The 19,997-nt window shown below is 44.8% G+C and overlaps 1 protein-coding gene across 1 annotated transcript in view; it reads left to right on the top strand.

Moving 5' to 3' along the window:
* The first annotated feature begins 787 nt into the window (after positions 1–787).
* Positions 788–19,997, top strand: part of LOC311114097 (ubiquitin carboxyl-terminal hydrolase 22-like) — a 58,858-nt gene continuing 39,648 nt past the window's right edge. Inside the window, exon 1 of the mRNA XM_084189378.1 lies at positions 788–1,294. Coding sequence (XP_084045504.1) covers positions 1,175–1,294 — 120 coding nt within the window. The 5' untranslated portion in view covers positions 788–1,174. The remainder of the gene's footprint in view (positions 1,295–19,997) is intronic.

The raw sequence follows: 19,997 nt of genomic DNA, 5'->3' as shown, positions 1-19,997 counted from the left end.
GTGCTTGACAACGTTCCAAGGGGTTGAGCCACCCCAAAAGCCCGTATTTGATGGCTCCATCAGCGACATTTCACGCTAACTGTGGAGTGAGCATAAAGTACGTTCTTAACACTTAGGTGCACTACCTTTCATGGTTTAATTACACAATGTTGGTGTTTTGAGTTGTTGTATTTTAACAGTGTAGGCTTTCTTTAGTGTATCAGCAAATTGAATTTATTTGATTAATTTTCATTGAATGAGGGGAGGGCATCGCACTACTAGAGCACAGGCAGACAGGGGAGGGAGGTACTTGTTAATAACTCTGATTGACACAACCAGCAAGTGACACAGATTTCAATGTGCAATATAATTTATAACCAGTAGATGTCAGCCTTTTATCGATAATGCAGTAGTGGTAGCCTCTGTTCACAGATCCTGGAATAGATTTGCACACAAAGTAATACAACTGGTGCAGAATAGATGCATTATTTTCTGACCATGTGGTTCAGTACATAATAAAATGGAATTTCTATGATTCTTTTTCATCGTATGAGAGCATCAAACTAGCGCAGAGGCAGACCGGGGATCGCTGTGGTCCAGTTGAAAGGGCGGTACTTGGTATTGTCAATTAAATAAAACTATTTTTTGACAATTTGACACAACCAGTAAGCCACCCAGGTTTGATTTTATCTCAGCCTATTGGTTATTTTAGACCAGTGAGTCCGCCTACTTTACGAAAGGACATATTTTTGCACCGATCAGAACCCTATCCTTACTGCAAAGGGGCGTGACTTCAACGGGAAACAACGCACCAGAGCACTCTTCAGCCAACATATGAAGTCACCTTTCTTTGTATCCGCTAATCATGTTTTGCTTTGGGCGGGCTCGACGCACAACATACCATTAGAAAAATAAATCGTGAGTGGAAGTGTTTGACATGAGGATAAAGGCAACTGTCAGTCTGAGACGGGAACAGATTCACGAAGACGGATAACTGTACAAGCAAGTCAACAAAGGACGTATTTGTCAGATGTCCGAATCTGATTTTGGATATTGTCGCGGCTGTCCCATTTCCAAACGGAAACCACAGCTAGCTTATGTTCTGGACAGCAAGCACGCGCTAGCTAGTTAGCTTATTCTCTATTGTAGGACACGTTTCATCATTTAAAATACAAAACTGAATGTTGTTTCAGTCATGAGTCCGGCAGGGTGCTCACATGTGAACGCTTATAAGGTGGACAATTGGAGGCAAAACCTACGAGTCATATATCAATGCTTTGTTTGGAGCGGGAATGCTGAAACCAGGAGACGAAAGGTAAAAAGACAGGAATGCCAGAAACTGAAGCAAAAACGGAATATAACTACGCACAGACACAGGGGCTAACGTTATGCATATAACGCCCCCACACAGTTTCAAGCACACAAATGTACACCCACGTAACGTTACACTGTTTGAGTCTGGTGGTTCAATGCAGACACATTGCGCTAGCTAGCACACCACAGCTTGTTCGTTATGAGTGTGTGTGGAAACGCAGGGCATAAAGTTACCCCATCATCATGCTACCTGGGACCATTCAAGGCACATCAATCTCATCGGAGCTACATTGTATCAATCAAACGATACTAACTAGTTCGATGTTGATGCCCAGTCATTAGATAATGTGTCTAGCTGGGTAATTGACACAGCAGAGTTACCATTATCCTAGCTAGCAAACAAAAGTCTTGACTTGATCATCACCATTTAATTAGCTAGCTAGATACTGTGTGCTACTGCAGGAAAATAAACACCACCAACAATGATGACGCGAGAACCTTGCTCTCCTCCTGAGCAAAACGAATAGTGTTTAGATAACTTGTATATAGCTAGTGAAGGTTGTGGTAATTTAGCTATGTAGCTAGTTAGAGCGCTAGCTGACATCTAGCCTGGTTTTGCTGGTTGGCTAGCTAACGTTACCGAGAAAATCTACCTAACCAGCGAATCACATTTATTTTAGGGTATCATCAACTGAACTTTGACTATAGCTAGCTATTGATCCCCTTTCTTAAAATGATACAACAATATATTTTTTGCATGCCAACATGACTGATGTGTCCTTACTAGAGATTACGTTACATAATTTATTTATGGGAATGGTTGGCTGCTTTGACCAGATCCACCCATTGTCACTAGAAACACCCCACTCCTGTATTGTTCAGTGAAGCATGCTCCAATCCCTCATTCAGACCAGGAAGGCGCAAGACTCGCACACTAAACTACCTGTTCGACCATCTGCGATCATATCCCCCCCCATGACTTGCCAAGTAACCATAAATTAGGTTATTGGCATTTCAATTCAGTCACTGTCTCAAAATATCCCGACCTATAGGCTACTGATAGCAAGGATCTTTGCCAATTTGAGCAAATATTAGGCTAGCTAGCCTAAATTATCAACCTTTGTTTTTGCTTTTCTGACCTGTTTGTCCCTCAAAGCGTTCATGTTGTTATAGTGGCCTCAGCTAGTGTCCTCTACTGAATGAATGGTTTGGATTGATTGCTTTTGACTACACAAATCACTGTTCTATGTTTTTTTGTTTTTCACTGGCAATCACAGCACACCTTACATGTGTCATACATGTTTTATTTCATTGTTGATGAACTAGGTGCTTCAGAATGATGTCAGATGGACAGCATTGGTGAGTTGACAAACTCCTCCTTCCTCCTTGCACTAACATTAGCAGAGGCATATCATGTGGGTACGGTAAACCAATCACTGACATGCTTTCTCCCCTTTTTAGTCTCCCACACATGTCCATCATACTAGTGCTATGGCCATTCATAGCCCAGGACCGAGTTCAGAAAACCCTACTGTAGATGGATAGCAGTGGAGGCTGGTGGGAGGAGCTATAGGACGGGCTCATTGTAATGGCTGGAAGGGAATCAATGGAATGGTACCAAACACATGGTAACGTGTTTGACTCCGTTCCATTGAATCCATTCCAGCCATTACAATGTGCCCATCCTCCTATAGCTCCTCCCACCAGCCTCCTCTGACGGAAAGGCTGTCAGCTATCTGGACGGTTGCATAGATAGCCTAGTGCATAGTCAGGCGACACTTGATGTGTTTCTAACTGCTAAAGCTTTAGCTCAACTACTGTATTTGGTGAGAGACAGTGAGTACTGTACGATGACAGACAGACACGGGGCTGTCTCTAGAACAAACAGCTGTCGCTGGATGGTCGATGACCCTTTGTTTGTACAGCGCTACAGCAGTTCACTAGACCTTGCTGGTTGTTAACACACTCTCTGTTCAAGCTTTCCCTACCTCTCCTGTCCAGGCCCTCCTCCCTATCACTCCCGTCCAGGCCCTCCCTACCACTCCTGTCCAGGCCCTCCCTACCACTCCTGTCCAGGCCCTCCCTACCACTCCTGTCCAGGCCCTCCCTACCACTCCTGTCCAGGCCCTCCCTACCACTCCTGTCCAGGCTCTCTCTCCCTCCCTCCCTCCCTCCCTCTCCTGTCCAGGCTCTCCCCCTCCCTCTTCTGTCCAGGCTCTCCCCCCTCCCTCCCTCTCCTGTCCAGGCTCTCCCCCTCCCTCTCCTGTCCAGGCTCTCCCCCCTCCCTCCCTCTTCTGTCCAGGCTCTCCCCCTCCCTCCCTCTTCTGTCCAGGCTCTCCCCCTCCCTCCCTCTTCTGTCCAGGCTCTCCCCCTCCCTCCCTCTTCTGTCCAGGCTCTCCCCCTCCCTCCCTCTTCTGTCCAGGCTCTCCCCCTCCCTCCCTCTTCTGTCCAGGCTCTCCCCCTCCCTCCCTCATCTGTCCAGGCTCTCCCCCTCCCTCCCTCATCTGTCCAGGCTCTCCCCCCTCCCTCCCTCTTCTGTCCAGGCTCTCCCCCTCCCTCCCTCTTCTGTCCAGGCTCTCCCCCTCCCTCCCTCATCTGTCCAGGCTCTCCCCCTCCCTCCCTCTTCTGTCCAGGCTCTCCCCCTCCCTCTTCTGTCCAGGCTCTCCCCCTCCCTCTCCTGTCCAGGCTCTCCCCCTCCCTCTCCTGTCCAGGCTCTCCCTCCCCTCTCCTATACAGTAGTACATAATGATTAACTTTGCTTTTTGCCCCTCTGTCTCAGAGCCCTTTCTTTTGAAATTAATTAACAGAGCGCATCCTCGGAAGCCTCACTGTGTGCACACTGCTCACAGCTAGGATCGACACTCCCAGAGGAAACCACCAGTAACCACCAACTCTGCAGCTAGCTCCCTAAAGCCACAGGAGCAGCATGTTTAAATGGGATTGCAGCGCCTGGGTGCGTAGGGCCCCACTCGGTCCCAAATGCAACATATCTGAATCACTGTGTGTGTTCCAACCCCAAGGGCTATGCTAAGTCGAAGCTCTCTCTATTCAAGGCAGGTAATCGGCTTCGTTAGATGTGTTTGATTGGAGACTGGATGTTTAACAGTGGGCTCATCTCTTTACCAGGGTCCTGTTCACCAGGGCACACCCTGAAAAAATGCTCTTCTTTTTGGACAAGTTCTGATAGTACTTCCCTGCTTCACTCTGTTTTGCGCCTACTGAACACCACAGGAGGTTGGTGACACCTGAATTGGGGAGGACGGGCTCGTGGTAATGGCTGGAGCAGAATAGGTGGAATGGTATCAAATACTTCAAACATGGTTTCCATGTCTTTGATGCCATTCCATTGGCTCCATTCCAGCCATTATTATGAGCCTCCCCTCAACCCTGATAGGTAGGTGTGGACATTTTCATGTTGTCTCATATCCTTAACATTGAGCCCCAGTCAGGGTCTGCTGGCTTCTCTGTGGGTATGAAAGATGCTATTAGCTTTTGGCACTCACTCCCAGTCGCTACTGAGTTTGCCCAGAGCATCAATCTGGTCAACTCAGTTATTGTGTTTTTGTTCGCAGCCAGTTACAGGAATTCACGTTCATTATCGGAATGAATTCTCCTCTCTCTGCAGACCTGGGTTCAAATACTATTTGAAATCTTTCAAATACTTTGAGTGTTTGCGCTAGCCTGCCTAGAGTGCCAGATAGGTGGGGTTTAACTTGTTGGGACTATTATATTGGTCCAATAAGCCAGGCAAGCTCAATCAAGCATATCTTTTGAAATGATTTCAATCAAATAGTATTTGAACCCAGGTCTGTCGAGTACATTTTTGAAAGCTGTGCTGTTTCCCACTTCTTACCTCTTTCTACAAAGGCTGAATATCTTCAAACCAAAGTTATATTTTATGAAGTAATTCACAGGAACTTCCTTTTACCATATGGCTAGGCCTACGTCATATTTTCGAGCTTTTTTTGCCTGGACAGTTGCCCAGTTATGTTCCATCTTCTTTGTACTTATTGTTTTGGATCCCTCAACTCTCTTTCTCTCACTCCCAGCCCAGCTCCATCTCTTTGGTCTGCGTCCAGGTCTGTCGCCAAAGTAATGTTGCCTCCAGTGTACAGGGAGGATATTTCCTGACCAGTTTGTAGGACAGAGAGACTGATAACGTCACTCATACTGTGTGTGTCTTTAATGTGTAGGCAACATTCCACTGCCAGTCAATCTAATGAATAATAGGGTGGCTGATATAACACAGAAAAGTTATCTGACATTATGTCCCTGGCCTTGGAATTGTGAATAGATACCTCTGCCTTGAAAAGGTCTCTGACATTATGTCCCTGGCCTTGGAATTGTGAATAGATACCTCTGCCTTGAAACCATCACATCAGCAGATGAGGAATCACACAATTCTTAACCATCTCAGTACCTACACAAACATCCATTGCTCTCCGATCTCCGTGTAGAAGTTGAAGATGCAGTAGGCTACACTACAGTATCAGTCAGGAGACGACCCTCAGTCTGTGCAACTGAAAAATAAAGCTACACTAACGTATATTAACCTCCAGTGAGAGAATACTCTTATACAGTGGGGAAAACATTTATTTAGTCAGCCACCAATTGTGCAAGTTCTCCCACTTCAAAAGATGAGAGGCCTGTAATTTTCATCATAGATACACGTCAACTATGACAAACAAAATGAGAGAAAAAAGATCCAGAAAATCACATTGTAGGATTTTTTTATGAATTTATTTGCAAATTATGGTGGAAAATAAGTATTTGGTCAATAACAAAAGTTTCTCAATACTTTGTTATATACCATTTGTTGGCAATGACACAGGTCAAACGTTTTCTGTAAGTCTTCACGAGGTTTTCACACACTGTTGCTGGTATTTTGGCCCATTCCTCCATGCAGATCTCCTCTAGAGCAGTGATGTTTTGGGGCTGTCGCTGGGCAACACGGACTTTCAACTCCCTCCAAAGATTTTCTATGGGGTTGAGATCTGGAGACTGACTAGGCCACTCCAGGACCTTGAAATGCTTCTTACGAAGCCACTCCTTCGTTGCCCGGGCGATGTGTTTGGGATCATTGTCATGCTGAAAGACCCAGCCACGTTTCATCTTCAATGCCCTTGCTGATGGAAGGAGGTTTTCACTCAAAATCTCACGATACATGGCCCCATTCATTCTTTCCTTTACACGGATCAGTAGTCCTGGTCCCTTTGCAGAAAACAGCCCCAAAGCATGATGTTTCCACCCCCATGCTTCACAGTAGGTATGGTGTTCTTTGGATGCAACTCGGCATTCTTTGTCCTCCAAACACGACGAGTTGAGTTTTTACCAAAAAAGTTCTATTTTGGTTTCATCTGACCATATGACATTCTCCCAATCCTCTTCTGGATAATCCAAATGCACTATAGCAAACTTCAGACGGGCCTGGACATGTACTGGCTTAAGCAGGGGGACACGTCTTGCACTGCAGGATTTGAGTCCCTGGCGGCGTAGTGTGTTACTGATGGTAGGCTTTGTTACTTTGGTCCCAGCTCTCTGCAGGTCATTCACTAGGTCCCCCCGTGTGGTTCTGGGATTTTTGCTCACCGTTCTTGTGATCATTTTGACCCCACGGGGTGAGATCTTGCGTGGAGCCCCAGATCGAGGGAGATTATCAGTGGTCTTGTATGTCTTCCATTTCCTAATAATTGCTCCCACAGTTGATTTCTTCAAACCAAGCTGCTTACCTATTGCAGATTCAGTCTTCCCAGCCTGGTGCAGGTCTACAATTTTGTTTCTGGTGTCCTTTGACAGCTTTTTGGTCTTGGCCATAGTGGAGTTTGGAGTGTGACTGTTTGAGGTTGTGGACAGGTGTCTTTTTATACTGATAACAAGTTCAAACAGGTGCCATTAATACAGGTAACGTGTGGAGGACAGAGGAGCCTCTTAAAGAAGAAGTTACAGGTCTGTGAGAGCCAGAAATCTTGCTTGTTTGTAGGTGACCAAATACTTATTTTCCACCATAATTTGCAAATAAATTCATTACAAATCCTACAATGTAATTTTCTGGATTTTTTCTCTCTCAATTTGTCTGTCATAGTTGATGTGTACCTATGATGAAAATTACAGGCTTCTCTCATCTTTTTAAGTGGGAGAACTTGCACAATTGGTGGCTGACTAAATACTTTTTCCCCCCACTGTAAGTACCACCTGCCTTAGTTCCCACCATATTATATTTCTTAAGCACCCCCAGAGTCACATCTCAGGTCATCTGTCTTCCTAATTTATTTGACATTTCTTTTCTACCTCCCCAGTTCTATGGGCTCTCTCTCATCCAAGATGGCTGTCTGTTTGGAAAAGCTAGAGTAGGAGGGAATGGGTGTAGGCCTAGTTACCAGGCCTAGTTGATGGCTGTCATCAGTTTCTCAATGAAAGCTCTCCATCCAAGAGCATTAAGGTGAAGTAATGCTGCTCGTTGTGTGATCGAGAAACGCTATTTTTCCTTCTCCAACACTGCTGTTAATGGGTTACCACTACTGTATGGCTCCAGCAGCCGTAACGATATAAGGCTATGCATTCCTATAACATTTCATCAATGTTTTCCACTAATGGTTTTCATGGCTTTACCAGTAATATGGTTATCGGTAGATGGTTTGTCCTGTCCTGTCAGTCAGTGCCCTCAGCCTCTCTGCTCACCTAGTTTCTAACAGTGTGCCGAGGCTACAGCCTGAGGGGTGGTGGATTCTAAGCCGTCTTCACTGCACACAGTCATGGTCATGCATATGAATTGTGTAACCTATTTCAGTCGTTTTGCTGCTCCAGTAGGATCCATGAAGCATAGGCTACTTCCCTTGACAAAAGCTGTGCAGTGAACATTCATTTTATAGGCCTAAATATTAGACTGGTTGGCTGACAACGTCACAAAAATGATGCACGTGCGGCAATGGGTCTGAAGGCCGTGTGATGTTATGATTCAGAACGGTCAGATGGCAACAATGACAAGAAGCTGCATTTTGGGGATTCATAGGTGGCTCGTTTTATCTTGTTCTTGATACCATGTCTTGTTTTGACTGATGTCACGTCTATGCTAATATGGCAAAACATTCGCTAGCTAGGTAACCAACAATTGTGCAAATGTTTTTATGTTTTTGATAAACATATACTTTAGGCCTACATGTTGTCAACAATCTAAGCCAACCCCATCTGTTTTAGTGGCCATCATCATACCACCCTGCATCCCACTGCTGTCTTGCCTCTGAAGCTAAGCAGGGTTGGTCCTGGTCGGTCCCTGGATGGGAGACCAGATGCTGCTGGAAGTGGTGTTGGAGGGCCAATAGGAGGCACTCTTTCCTCTGGTCCCAGGGCAGTGATTGGGGACATTACCCTGTGTAGGTTGCTGTCTTTCGGATGGGACGTTAAACGGGTGTCCTGACTCTCTGTGGTCACTAAAGATCCCATGGCACTTATCGTAAGAGTAGGGGTGTTAACCCTGGTGTCCTGGCTAAATTCCCAATCTGGCCCTCATACCATCATGGCCACCTAATCATCCCCATCTTCCAATTGGCTCATTCATCCCCCCTCCTCTTCCCTGTAACTATTCCCCAGGTCGTTGCTGTAAATGAGAATGTGTTCTCAATGAATTTACCTGGTAAAATAATGGTTAAAAAAACAGTATCTGATTTATTCAGATACCAGTATATTATATAGTGACAGATTTGTTTTATTTGATCAACCCGCCATAGCGTACAGCTACAGTTAAATAATCTCCACTTTGTCAAACGAAAGCCCTAACGACAGTTGAAGGCTACTACTTATCTCCCCTATCTGTCTCGTGCCCTAGTTGTAGCTCGGGGGGCGTGTGAGTGTGTCTGTCTGGGATTAGGACTGGGACAAGCCCTTTCTTCTGTTAAGCAGCTGTCTAACACCTGTATCGAGGTACGTCTGGCTCGCCTGCTGAGCCCGACTGGGTGCTTAACACACACACACACACACTGGCTGGGATTATTGATGCAGAATGACTGGGAGATGGAGGCTGTGAAGGCAGGAGAAACGATCCTCTCCAGCTGCTCGGGTTAGGCTTGGGCAGTATACTGTATACCGGGGTATTTGGAAATAGCTCGGGATGGTTTTTCAATACTGTCAATACCGTTGAAACTATTTCTTCAAATTTTTTATTTAATACTTTTTAAGTAGCTACGTACATGCAGTCAATACTTCAGGAGATAAAGATGGCCGTCTTCATTTTACCTGTCACATAATTTTTCATTATGAAGTTTGTGTGTCTGTTTGTTTTGTGTGTCAATGCTAGCACAGGCAGATGAAAGGAGAACAATCGGTGAGGAAAGGAATCCACTGTCTCTGCACCAGAACCTTGTTTTTCTCCGTATGGTTGTCCTTGGCCACGTTGATGCGAAACACAGTGGCTGTGTTTGCTACTTGCAGAGATACCTAGCGGCACAGGGACATTGGGGGACGTTGTCATTTAGAGCAGGAAAGGGAACATACATGCGCTCTTGAGTGGTAGTGGCTTTCTATTCACTTGACATCTCTCTCCTCTCGCTCTCTCTCTCCCTCCTTCCTCAACATCCTCCCTGTGAGAGCTGTCAGCCTCCAGCTACCACCAGCGAAAATCAATTCCCAGTCGATACATGACGGCAGCGTTCACAGAACCTCTGTCACCTGCTCTGCATACAGGCTCAATGGCTGTGTCCCAAATGGCACCCTGTTCCCTATGTTGTGCACTGTTTGTCCAGGGCCAATAGGGCTCTGGTCAAAATGTAGCACACTATGTAGTGTATATGGTGTCATTTGGGACGACATCAATGATTCTCCCAGGTGGCGAAGGAAACACCACCGGTATAGCCTATAGTTAGATTTTTATGAATGGTGTCGTAAAAATAAAATCACATCTTATCATCAGGTGAATGTAATCATTTTTAAATGAATAGATTTAGTAGATAGTTGCATTATTTTCTCCCCCACAGTTCATTAGAAGAGGAAGTGTAAACTGTAGGAAGCTGTAAAAGTATCTTGGTGGCATAGAGAAAATGTTGCAGTTTTGAAGCTAATTTCCTGCAGTTCTATGCATTTTGCCATGGCTAATGCAGTGTTCCTCTGCTCAAACATGATATTATAACTAAATCAATGGGCATGTGCCCTGAATGCCCGGATTCTTCCTGACTTACTAGCTTTTATTGGATTGTTAATTCTCAAAGATGGTATTATTACAAAATATATATATACACTGAACAGTAATAAAAATGCAACATGTAAAGTGTTGGTCCCATGTTTCATTAGCTGAAATAAAAGATCCCAGAAATGTTCCATACCCACACAATGCTCTCAAATGTTGTGCACAAATGTGTTTACATCCCTGTTGGTGAGCATTTCTCCTTTGCTAAGATAATCCATCCACCTGACAGGTGAGGTAATCAAGAAGCTGATTAAACAGCATTATCATTACACAGGTGCCACTTGTGCTGGGGACAATAAAAGGCCACTCTAAAATGTGCAGTTTTGTCAAACAACACAATGCCACAGATGTCTCAAGTTTTGAGGTAATGTGCAATTGGCATGCTGACTGCAGGAATGTCCCCCAGAGCTGTTGCCAGAGAACTGAATGTTTATTTCTCTACTATAAGCCACATCCAATGTTTTAGAGAATTTGGCAGTACATCCAGCCAGCCTCACCACAGACCACGTGTAACCACGCCAACCCAGGACCTCCACATCTGGATTCTTCACCTGCGGGATCATCTGAGACCAGCCACCCGGACAGCTGATGAAACTGGGTTTGCACAACTGAAGAAGTTCTGCACAAACTGTCAGAAACCGTCTCAGGGAAGCTCATCTGCGTGCTCGTCGTCCTCATCAGGGGCTTGACCTGACAGCAGTTCGGCGTCGTAACCGACTTCAGTGGGCAAATGTTCACCTTCGATGGCCACTGGCATACTGGAGAAGTGTGCACTTCACGGATTAATCCTGGTTTCAACTGTAGTGGGTGTCGTGTGGGCGAGCGATTTGCTGATGTCAACGTTGTGACCATAGTGCCCCATGGTGGCGATGGGGTTATGGTATGGGCAGACATAAGCTATGGACAACGAACACAATTGCATTTTGTCGATGGCAATTTGAATGCACAGAGATACCGTGACAAGATTCTGAGGCCCATTGTCGTGCCATTCATCTGCCGCCATCACCTCATGTTTCAGCATGATAATGCACAGCCCCATGTTGCAAGGATCTGTACAGAATTACTGGAAGCTGAAAATGGCCCAGTTCTTCCATGGCCTTCATACTCACCAGACATTGAGCATGTTTGGGATGCTCTGGATCGAAAGGTACGACGGCGTGTTCCAGTTCCTGCCAATATCCAGCAACTTTGCACAGCCATTGAAGAGGTGTGGGACAACATTCCACAGGCCACAATCAACAACCTGATCAACTCTATGTGAAGGAGATGTCGCTCTTCATGAGGCAAATGGTGGTCACACCAGATACTGACATGTTTTCTGATCCACGCCCCTACCTATTTTTTAAGGTGTCTGTGACCAACAGATGCATATCTGGATTCCCAGTTATGTGAAATCCATAGATTATTGCCTAATGAATGTATTTCAATTAAGTGATTTCCTTATGTGAACTGTAACTCAGTAAAATCTTTGAAATTGTTGCTTTTATATTTTTGTTCAATGTAGTTCATTTTCTTTTTTGCATGCGTTCTGTTTTTTTTCCATCCCCCAAATCACCACTTTTCTATACAGAAAAAAACCCTGTAATTTTCTCAAATGACTAATTCCCTCATATTAAAAGGATAGTTTGAGATTTAGGCAATTAAGCTATTTATCTACTTCACCAGAGTCGGATGAACAGGAACGGCTATGGATACTTTGACCTCTAGTATCCTCTTGGTAAACATAGACACTGTACCACTGTTCCCAGTCCCAGTCTATTAGATCCCAGTGTCATTAATATGGTGACACATAAAGAATCAGGCACAGTAAATGCCCCGTGGACAGAACAATTAAAGCCAGTTAAGCTATGCATAAAATATAGGCCAATAGGGGAAGAAGAGCGAGGAAAAAACAAATACACTGAACACTTTTGTCCTTGGCTTTGCTAATGAGCGCTAAACGACAGGCTCTGGCCTAGCGGTTAAGGCGTTGGGCCAGTAACCGAAAGATCGCTGGTTCGAATACCCGAGCCGACAAGGGGAAAAATTGATTTGCCCTTGAGAAAGGCACTTAACCCACATTTTCTCCACATTTTTTTATGGCCGTAAAACAACACATTTCACTGTACCTATCAGGTGTATGTGACAATACATATTTTATTTTGTATAAGTCTACGTGGTTCTCTTCTGTCTGCTCCTCTGTTTCTATCCATCCTCTGTCTGCTCCTCTGTTTCTATCCATCCTCTGTCTGCTCCTCTGTTTCTATCCATCCTCTGTCTGCTCCTCTGTTTCTATCCATCCTCTGTCTGCTCCTCTGTTTCTAGCCATCCTCTGTCTGCTCCTCTGTTTCTAGCCATCCTCTGTCTGCTCCTCTGTTTCTAGCCATCCTCTGTCTGCTCCTCTGTTTCTAGCCATCCTCTGTCTGCTCCTCTGTTTCTAGCCATCCTCTGTCTGCTCCTCTGTTTCTAGCCATCCTCTGTCTGCTCCTCTGTTTCTAGCCATCCTCTGTCTCTCTCTGATTCTTCTGCGTCTCCTCTCACACTCCTCTTTCTCTCTCTTCCCTCTCTCATCCCTTTCTCTCACTAGCCTATTCTTTTTATTCTCTCCATCTCCCTCTTTAGGCCTATTTCTCTCTCCATCCCTCTCAATCCCTCTCTCGCTCCATCCCCCTCTCGCTCCATTCTGCTCTCTCTCTCATCATCTCTCTCTTTCTCTCTCCATCTCTCTCCCTCATCTCTCTCTCTACATCCTCTCTCTCTCTCTCTCTCTCTCTCCATCCTCTCCCTGTCTCTCTCTCTCTCCCTCCTTCTTTCCTTTTTTAACAGAGATGTTTGATTCTAAAGGCTGTCAGTTAGCGGACCGTTTTGGATTGGCCCATGCCATTATGCCTTCTAGGAGAATTATACTGTGGTTGGATGGCTTTGTGCCGTACTAACTACTGTATTTCCTTGTATTACTAAATTGTTCAGAGCACTTCCACTTTTAGAGTTGGCTAAAGAAGGAACTAGGTGTTATCCAGTTTCTTTCTACTTCTGTCTTCTGTAGTTCCTTACTCCTTTCCTTATTCCTTTCTTTTAACTCACTCTGTGACGGTGTGTGTTTTGTTTTTAGTGTGTATGCGCATCTGTGTGTGCCACAGTGTGTGTCTGTGTGCGTATATGTGCCACAGCCCAGTGTGTGTTTGCGTGTGTGCATCAGACTGTTAAGTAATGTTTTCTCTCTAAATTGAAGTTTGTGTTCCAGAACATTGCAGCAGCTAACTGCGTCAGTCGAAGTAATTCCACCACTTAAACAGTTACTGGTAAAGTAAATGAATAGCGTGAAGGAGGACAACTCTGTCAACTAGCATAGCGTGGAAGCCTGCCCCTGCTTTCAGAGGTTGGCTGTCTGGCTCTTTGCTGTTCCTCACCCACCTATCTATAATTGATAGTTTATGAATGGCTAATGAAGGGAAGGAGGGGGCTGACATGGGACTGAATATTCATGAAGGTCGTGGTTAGGGCTGGGAATTGCCAGGGACCTCTCGATACGATATTATCACAATACTTAGGTGCCGATACGATATGTATCGGGGTGAGGTGAGGAACCGTAAAGAATCAGGCAACCTCTGAAAACGGGTAATCCCTGTTTCGGTCGGTTTTCTTCCGTTTGGTGCCTAATGAACACAACCCAGCTATCAGCAGATGGGCCTAGAGACAGTGCAACACTGAAACATTTCCACTTTAGGAATTTTCCTAAAATGTTAACCCACAGCCAATACCCTGAGATTAGTGGAAATTACAGACAGCATGATGAAAGACAAGAAAGGGGGGGGTAATGACAGTGTTTCAGTCTCGGCTGCTTTCAAGAAGTCAGTGGTTCCTTTGATTTTAGGAGAAAGGGTTTCGAAAACGAGCGAAAGGCGACAGAGCCCGACTAACTGTTTTTTTGATTCTATAAATCTTGCATGATCAGAGGAACAGTTTCCTCCCCTCACCCACCCCAACCTTACTTGTCTTACTCTGATGAAAAATAAAGTAAGAGAGGGAGAGAGAAAGCAGTTGTGGGCTGTGGAGAACTGGGATGAGGGACATGTCAAGATGACACATCCATTTCCTTTCGTCTGCCATACTTTCTTCTCTCATTTGTTCCCTCTCTCCCTCTCAGATCCATCTCTGATGGGTCACCACCACATTTCACTCACTCCTCTTCCACACCACCCCGCCCAAACAGAGTCCAGGCAGATTATCTGTGTGGGTTGTTGTGAACTGACAGGCTTAGCTTCTGGCCGCTACCCAAGCCTCCCCTCCCTTCATCTCTCCCTCCCCTCCCTCCCTCTCACCAGACCTCACAGACCCTGGGGCATAGCTTTCTGTCAGCATGGCTGCGGCTTGCTGGCTGCTCTATCCAGCCCAAACAAAGGGACTACTAAGGCCTCCCATCCTCACACAGACCAAGGATCCCCTCCCCTAGGTCCCTCTAACCATCCTCACCCAGCCTGTCCTCCAGGCTTGTCTTTATCCTGTTCTAGATATGTACTGTCCTGTAGCCTGACATTCTACTGCTTCTAGCTGTATTGTGCTGTCCTTTCAGATCCGTGTGCAGGCCTACACCTTGCTCCATAAATGTACTCTGTGTGAGTGTGTGTTTCTCTATCGCCTCTGGGCTTGTGTATCTATCACCTCTGTGCTTTATAGGCGAGGGCATCACTGGTCAAGTAGATAAGACACTGTGCACACACACTAGACCCAGCAGCAGCTGGTTGTAACCCAAAATGCCAATCTCCTGTCCTGTGAACCTTGTCCATGCATCTTTCATGAGGTAGCAGGGGCCCCTCTGTTGATGCTCTACTGAAGCTACGTTTAACACCGTCCAATTAAACAGACTAAGACCCTGCCCATCCCTTTCTCTCTCACTTCTTCTGTGTGTGTGAAAGACTTGGAGTAGTGTGTGTGTGTGTGTGTGTGTGTGTGTGTGTGTGTGTGTGTGTGTGTGTGTGTGTGTGTGTGTGTGTGTGTGTGTGTGTGTGTGTGTGTGTGTGTGTGTGTGTGTGTGTGTGTGTGTGTGTGTGTGTGTGTGTGTGTGTGTGTGTAAAATACTTGGAGTAGTGTAGTGTGTGTGAAGGACTTGGAGTAGTGTGTGTGAAGGACTTGTAGTAGTGTGTGTGTGAAGGACTTGGAGTAGTGTGTGTGTGTGTGAAGGACTTGGAGTAGTGTGTGTGTGTGAAGGACTTGGAGTAGTGTGGTGTGTGTGAAGGACTTGGAGTAGTGTGTGTGTGAAGGATTTGGAGTAGTGTGGTGTGTGTGTGAAGGACTTGGAGTAGTGTGGTGTGTGTGTGTGTGTGTGAAGGACTTGGAGTAGTGTGTAAGTCTCCCGAGTGGCGCAGTGGTCTAAGGCACTGCATCGCAGTGCTAGCTGTGCCACTAGAGATCCTGGTTCGAATCCAGGCTCTGTCGTAGCCGGGAGACCAATGGGGCGGCGCACAATTGGCCCAGCGTCGTCCAGGGTAGGGGAGGGAATGGCCGGCAGGGATGTAGCTCAGTTGGTAGAGCATGGCGTTTGCAACGCCAGGGTTGTGGGTTCGATTCCCACGGGGGGCCAGTATGAAAAATATAATGTATGCACTCACTAACTGTAAGTCGCTCTGGATAAGAGCGTCTGCTAAATGACTAAAAATGTAAAAAATGTAAAAAAAATGTAGTGTTTGTGAAGGACTTGGAGTAGTGTGGTGTGTGTGTGAAGGACTTGGAGTAGTGTGGTGTGGACTTGGAGTAGTGTGGTGTGTGTGTGTGAAGGACTTGGAGTAGTGTGGTGTGTGTGTGTGTGTGTGTGTGTGAAGAACTTGGAGTAGTGTGGTGTGTGTGTGTGTGTGTCGAGGCCTCTCCGTCTTGCCCATGTTCTCTCGCTCTCTCTGCCGACCAGAGTCTTGAATCTGTCCACCAGATCACAAAGCATCCTGGGATATACTGGGGGGGACCCTCCAGTGCTTTGTGTACACTCAGAGAAAAACAAGGCTGCACTAATAACAACCAACAACCATGACTAGAGACGGAGAGAGGCTAGATTGTGCAGAGAGCAGGGGCAGTAGTAGACAGACAGTAGAGGTGTGTGTAGTGTGGAGAGGCTAGTTAGCTAGACCATGGTAGACCTAATCTGTGTGTTAGCTTGTTACGCCTATGTGTGCATGATCTAGGCCTATTCTAGTGAGTGTGAGTTTCTGTGTGCTTCGGTGAGTGTGTGTGAGTGAATGCCTGTGTACCAGTAGTATGTGTGTCTGGGTAATGATCAGTGGTGCTGGCTGCCTCTCTCTGAGGTTTTGCCCTCTGATCTATGATCTGGGCTCTCTACACCACTGATCTGGTTCATAGAGAGTACAACATGATGTCAATCCTCTTAATGAGATGACAGCTCTCTAAGGCAGAGTTACACGAGTGTGTGAAGCGCATGTCTCCCCGAGAGTGTAACACACACACAAGCATTCAGACCCCTTGGACTTCTTCACATTTGATTGTGTTACAGAGTGGGTTGAAAATGGATTTATACCACAGCGTTGTTGAATACTCGTTTCTGATTGGCTAGAAGGGCATTCTAGAATGGACATTAAAACCAGATAATGGGACAGTTGGAAAAGATATCGGCACATTGCATGATGCAATATGTGCCTACACATGCAGACCGTACTTGCTACAGGTCCAACAAGGAAAAAACTTTGCTAGCTAGCTAGCATTGATTTATTTTTGCAGAGACATATTTTTTGGGGGGAGCATCTGATGACCTAACGTGATGAGTGATAAACATGAATTTCTCCTGTCCCCTCCTCCGCTTAAGCTGGCAAATCCTACCACATGTTTCTAGTTTGACCAGCTGTTTTCAGCAACTGATATTTTTGAATTTGGTTGTCATATTGGCAGGTTGGCTAGCAACAAACTATTTAGCTAGCTTCTAGCCTAGTGTTTGATATGCAATGCAATCTCCTCGTAATTAACAGTCAGTGTTGACGAGTGTCCTGATAAGGCAAACTTTTCTAGCTATGCCAGGCAAAATCGGGCATTATCAGCTTATTGTTATGGATGTATCCAAGTGAATGTCAATAGAAAACAGCTACTTTGCTGTTATTCTGACTGCAGAGGTTGCGACTGTGTTAGCTGTAGATAGCTGGCTGGCTAGCAAGCAAGGGAACATAAAGAACGAATGAGTGGAGCGCGTCCATAAATATGGAACTAATCGAACAAATGACTGGGTCGCGTCTCTAGCAACCAAAAGAGAAAGTATGAATTTGCTTATATAAATGAAAATGTATACATATTTTTTTTTCTGCTGGTAAATGTGTGCTTAGTATTGTTTTCTTTGGCAACTGTGGTATAAGCGGGATAAACAGCTTAAACAAACGCAACGCAATACATTTTGCTGTTATTGTGGCTGCAGAGGTCGTGACTGTGTAGCCGTAGTTAGTTGGTTAGCTAGCAGCAAGCAAGGGATAAGAACGTTGAAACTGAGCATGGCAACAAAACATACAGAACGAAGGACTGAGTAGTGTCTCTAGCAACCAAAAGGTGAGAGAGTATGAATTTGCATATAAAAATGAAAATATTTACTTATTTATTTTCTACCGGTACATGTGCTTTCATATTGTTTTTTTTTGGCAACTGTGGTATAAGCAGGATAAACGCCTCCGTTTTGTACGTTACCTTGGAAGAAATTAACTCCGCAAAGGGACTCGGCTCCACCTCGTTCCGCTGCGTCGTCCATTATTTCCAAGGTAATGTACAGAACTTCAGCGTTTATCCCTTAATTGTCATTTTTTGTAAACAATCTACACAAAATACTCTGTCGAAGTGGAAGCTTATTTAATTTCTTTATTTTTTTCAAGATTCATACAAATGAAAGAAATAAAATATAGTTGTTGCGTAAGTATTCAGCTCCCTGAGTCTATACATGTTAGAAACAACTTTAGTGTTTAGCTTTAGACCCCTGGATTGTGCAATATTTGGCTATTATTCTTTTCATAATACTTTTTCAAGCTCTGTCAAGATGTTGGGGATCATGGCTAGACAGCAATGTTCAAGTCTTGCCATTAGTATTTCAAGCAGATTTAAGTCAACTGTAACTTTGCCACTTAGGAACGTTACCTGTCTTCTTGGTAATCAACTCCAGTGTAAATTTGGCCTTGTGTTGTAGGTTATTGTCCTGCTGAAAGGTGAATTATCTACCAGTGTCTGGTGTAAAGCAGACTGAAGCAGGTTTTCCTTTAGGATTTTGCTTGTGCTTAGCCCTAACCCGCTTTCTTTTTATCATGAAAAACTCCCCAGTATTTGCTGCTGTCAAGCAAACCCATACCATGATAAAGCCACCACTATGCTTGAAAATAAGGAAGCAGTTACTCAGTGACGTGTTGGATTTGCCCCAAACATAAGGCTTTGCATTTAGGCCAAAAAGTGTATTCATTTGCCATGTTTTTTTGCAGTATTACTGTAGTGCCTTGTTGCATACAAGATGCATGTTTTGTAATAATTGTATTTTGTTATTTTCACTCTCATTTAGGTCATTATTGTGGAGTCACTCCAATGTTGTTGATCGATCATCAGTTTTCTCCCATCCCAGCCATTGAACACTGGCCAGCTATCTGAACTTGTAGTAATCATGGTCAAATTACCGATAGGGGCCCCCCATTTGATTGTGTTAGTCACTGTCACTCAGATATCATATAAAAAACGGCAAACATTGCTCTCCACCCAATGGCAAAATGTGTAGAATTACCGGAAATAAGCTGTAAAACTGCCACTGATTTCAGATTTTTTGTGGCACCCACTCCCATCAAAGTTACCCATCCCTGAACTAGACCATGCTAAAAGAGCTATTCAATGTCTGATTTATTGTTACCTATCTACCAATCACTGCCCTTCTTTATGAGGCTTTCAAAAAGCTCCCTGGTCTTATTTCAGAGTGAGTCCATGTTACTTTTTGTGATTTGTTAAGCCAAATTTTATTCCTGAACTAATTTAGGCTTGCATAAACAAAACGGCTGAATACTTATGCAACGACTATATTTTAGTTATTTAATTTTTTATTAATCTTAACAAATAATTAATAATTTTTCTTCCACTTTGACATAAGAGTATTGTTGACACAAAATGACGAATCCATTTTAATCACACTTTGTAACACAATAAAATGTGAAGAAATACAAGGGGTCTGAATACTGAATATACACCCTTCATCACACACACACACACATCACACCACACACACACACACACACATCACACCACACACACACACACACACACACACACACACATCACACCACACACATCACATGTCTGAACAGCAGCACAACATCACCAAACACCATTTGATCATGGTAGCATCAAAGCAGCTCATCTCCATAAGCAGCTCTGCAATGTGATGATGATGCTGCTGCTTAGAGAGAACATGCTGCATAGTGCGCACTCACTATTCTGTTTCATGTCTCTCCTGCTTCCACAGGATGAGGTTGGCTGGAAGGTGTCTCTACATGGGCCTGGTAAAGGCAGTAAGGTGTGTGCGTGGCAGGTTCAGACAGTAGAGGAA

The sequence above is a fragment of the Coregonus lavaretus genome, assembly GCF_964263955.1.
Source record: "Coregonus lavaretus genome assembly, contig: HAP1_SCAFFOLD_442, whole genome shotgun sequence".
Taxonomy (NCBI): domain Eukaryota; kingdom Metazoa; phylum Chordata; class Actinopteri; order Salmoniformes; family Salmonidae; genus Coregonus; species Coregonus lavaretus.
Note: the sequence above shows the minus strand (reverse complement) of the source record. Positions and strands in the feature narration are given on the sequence as shown.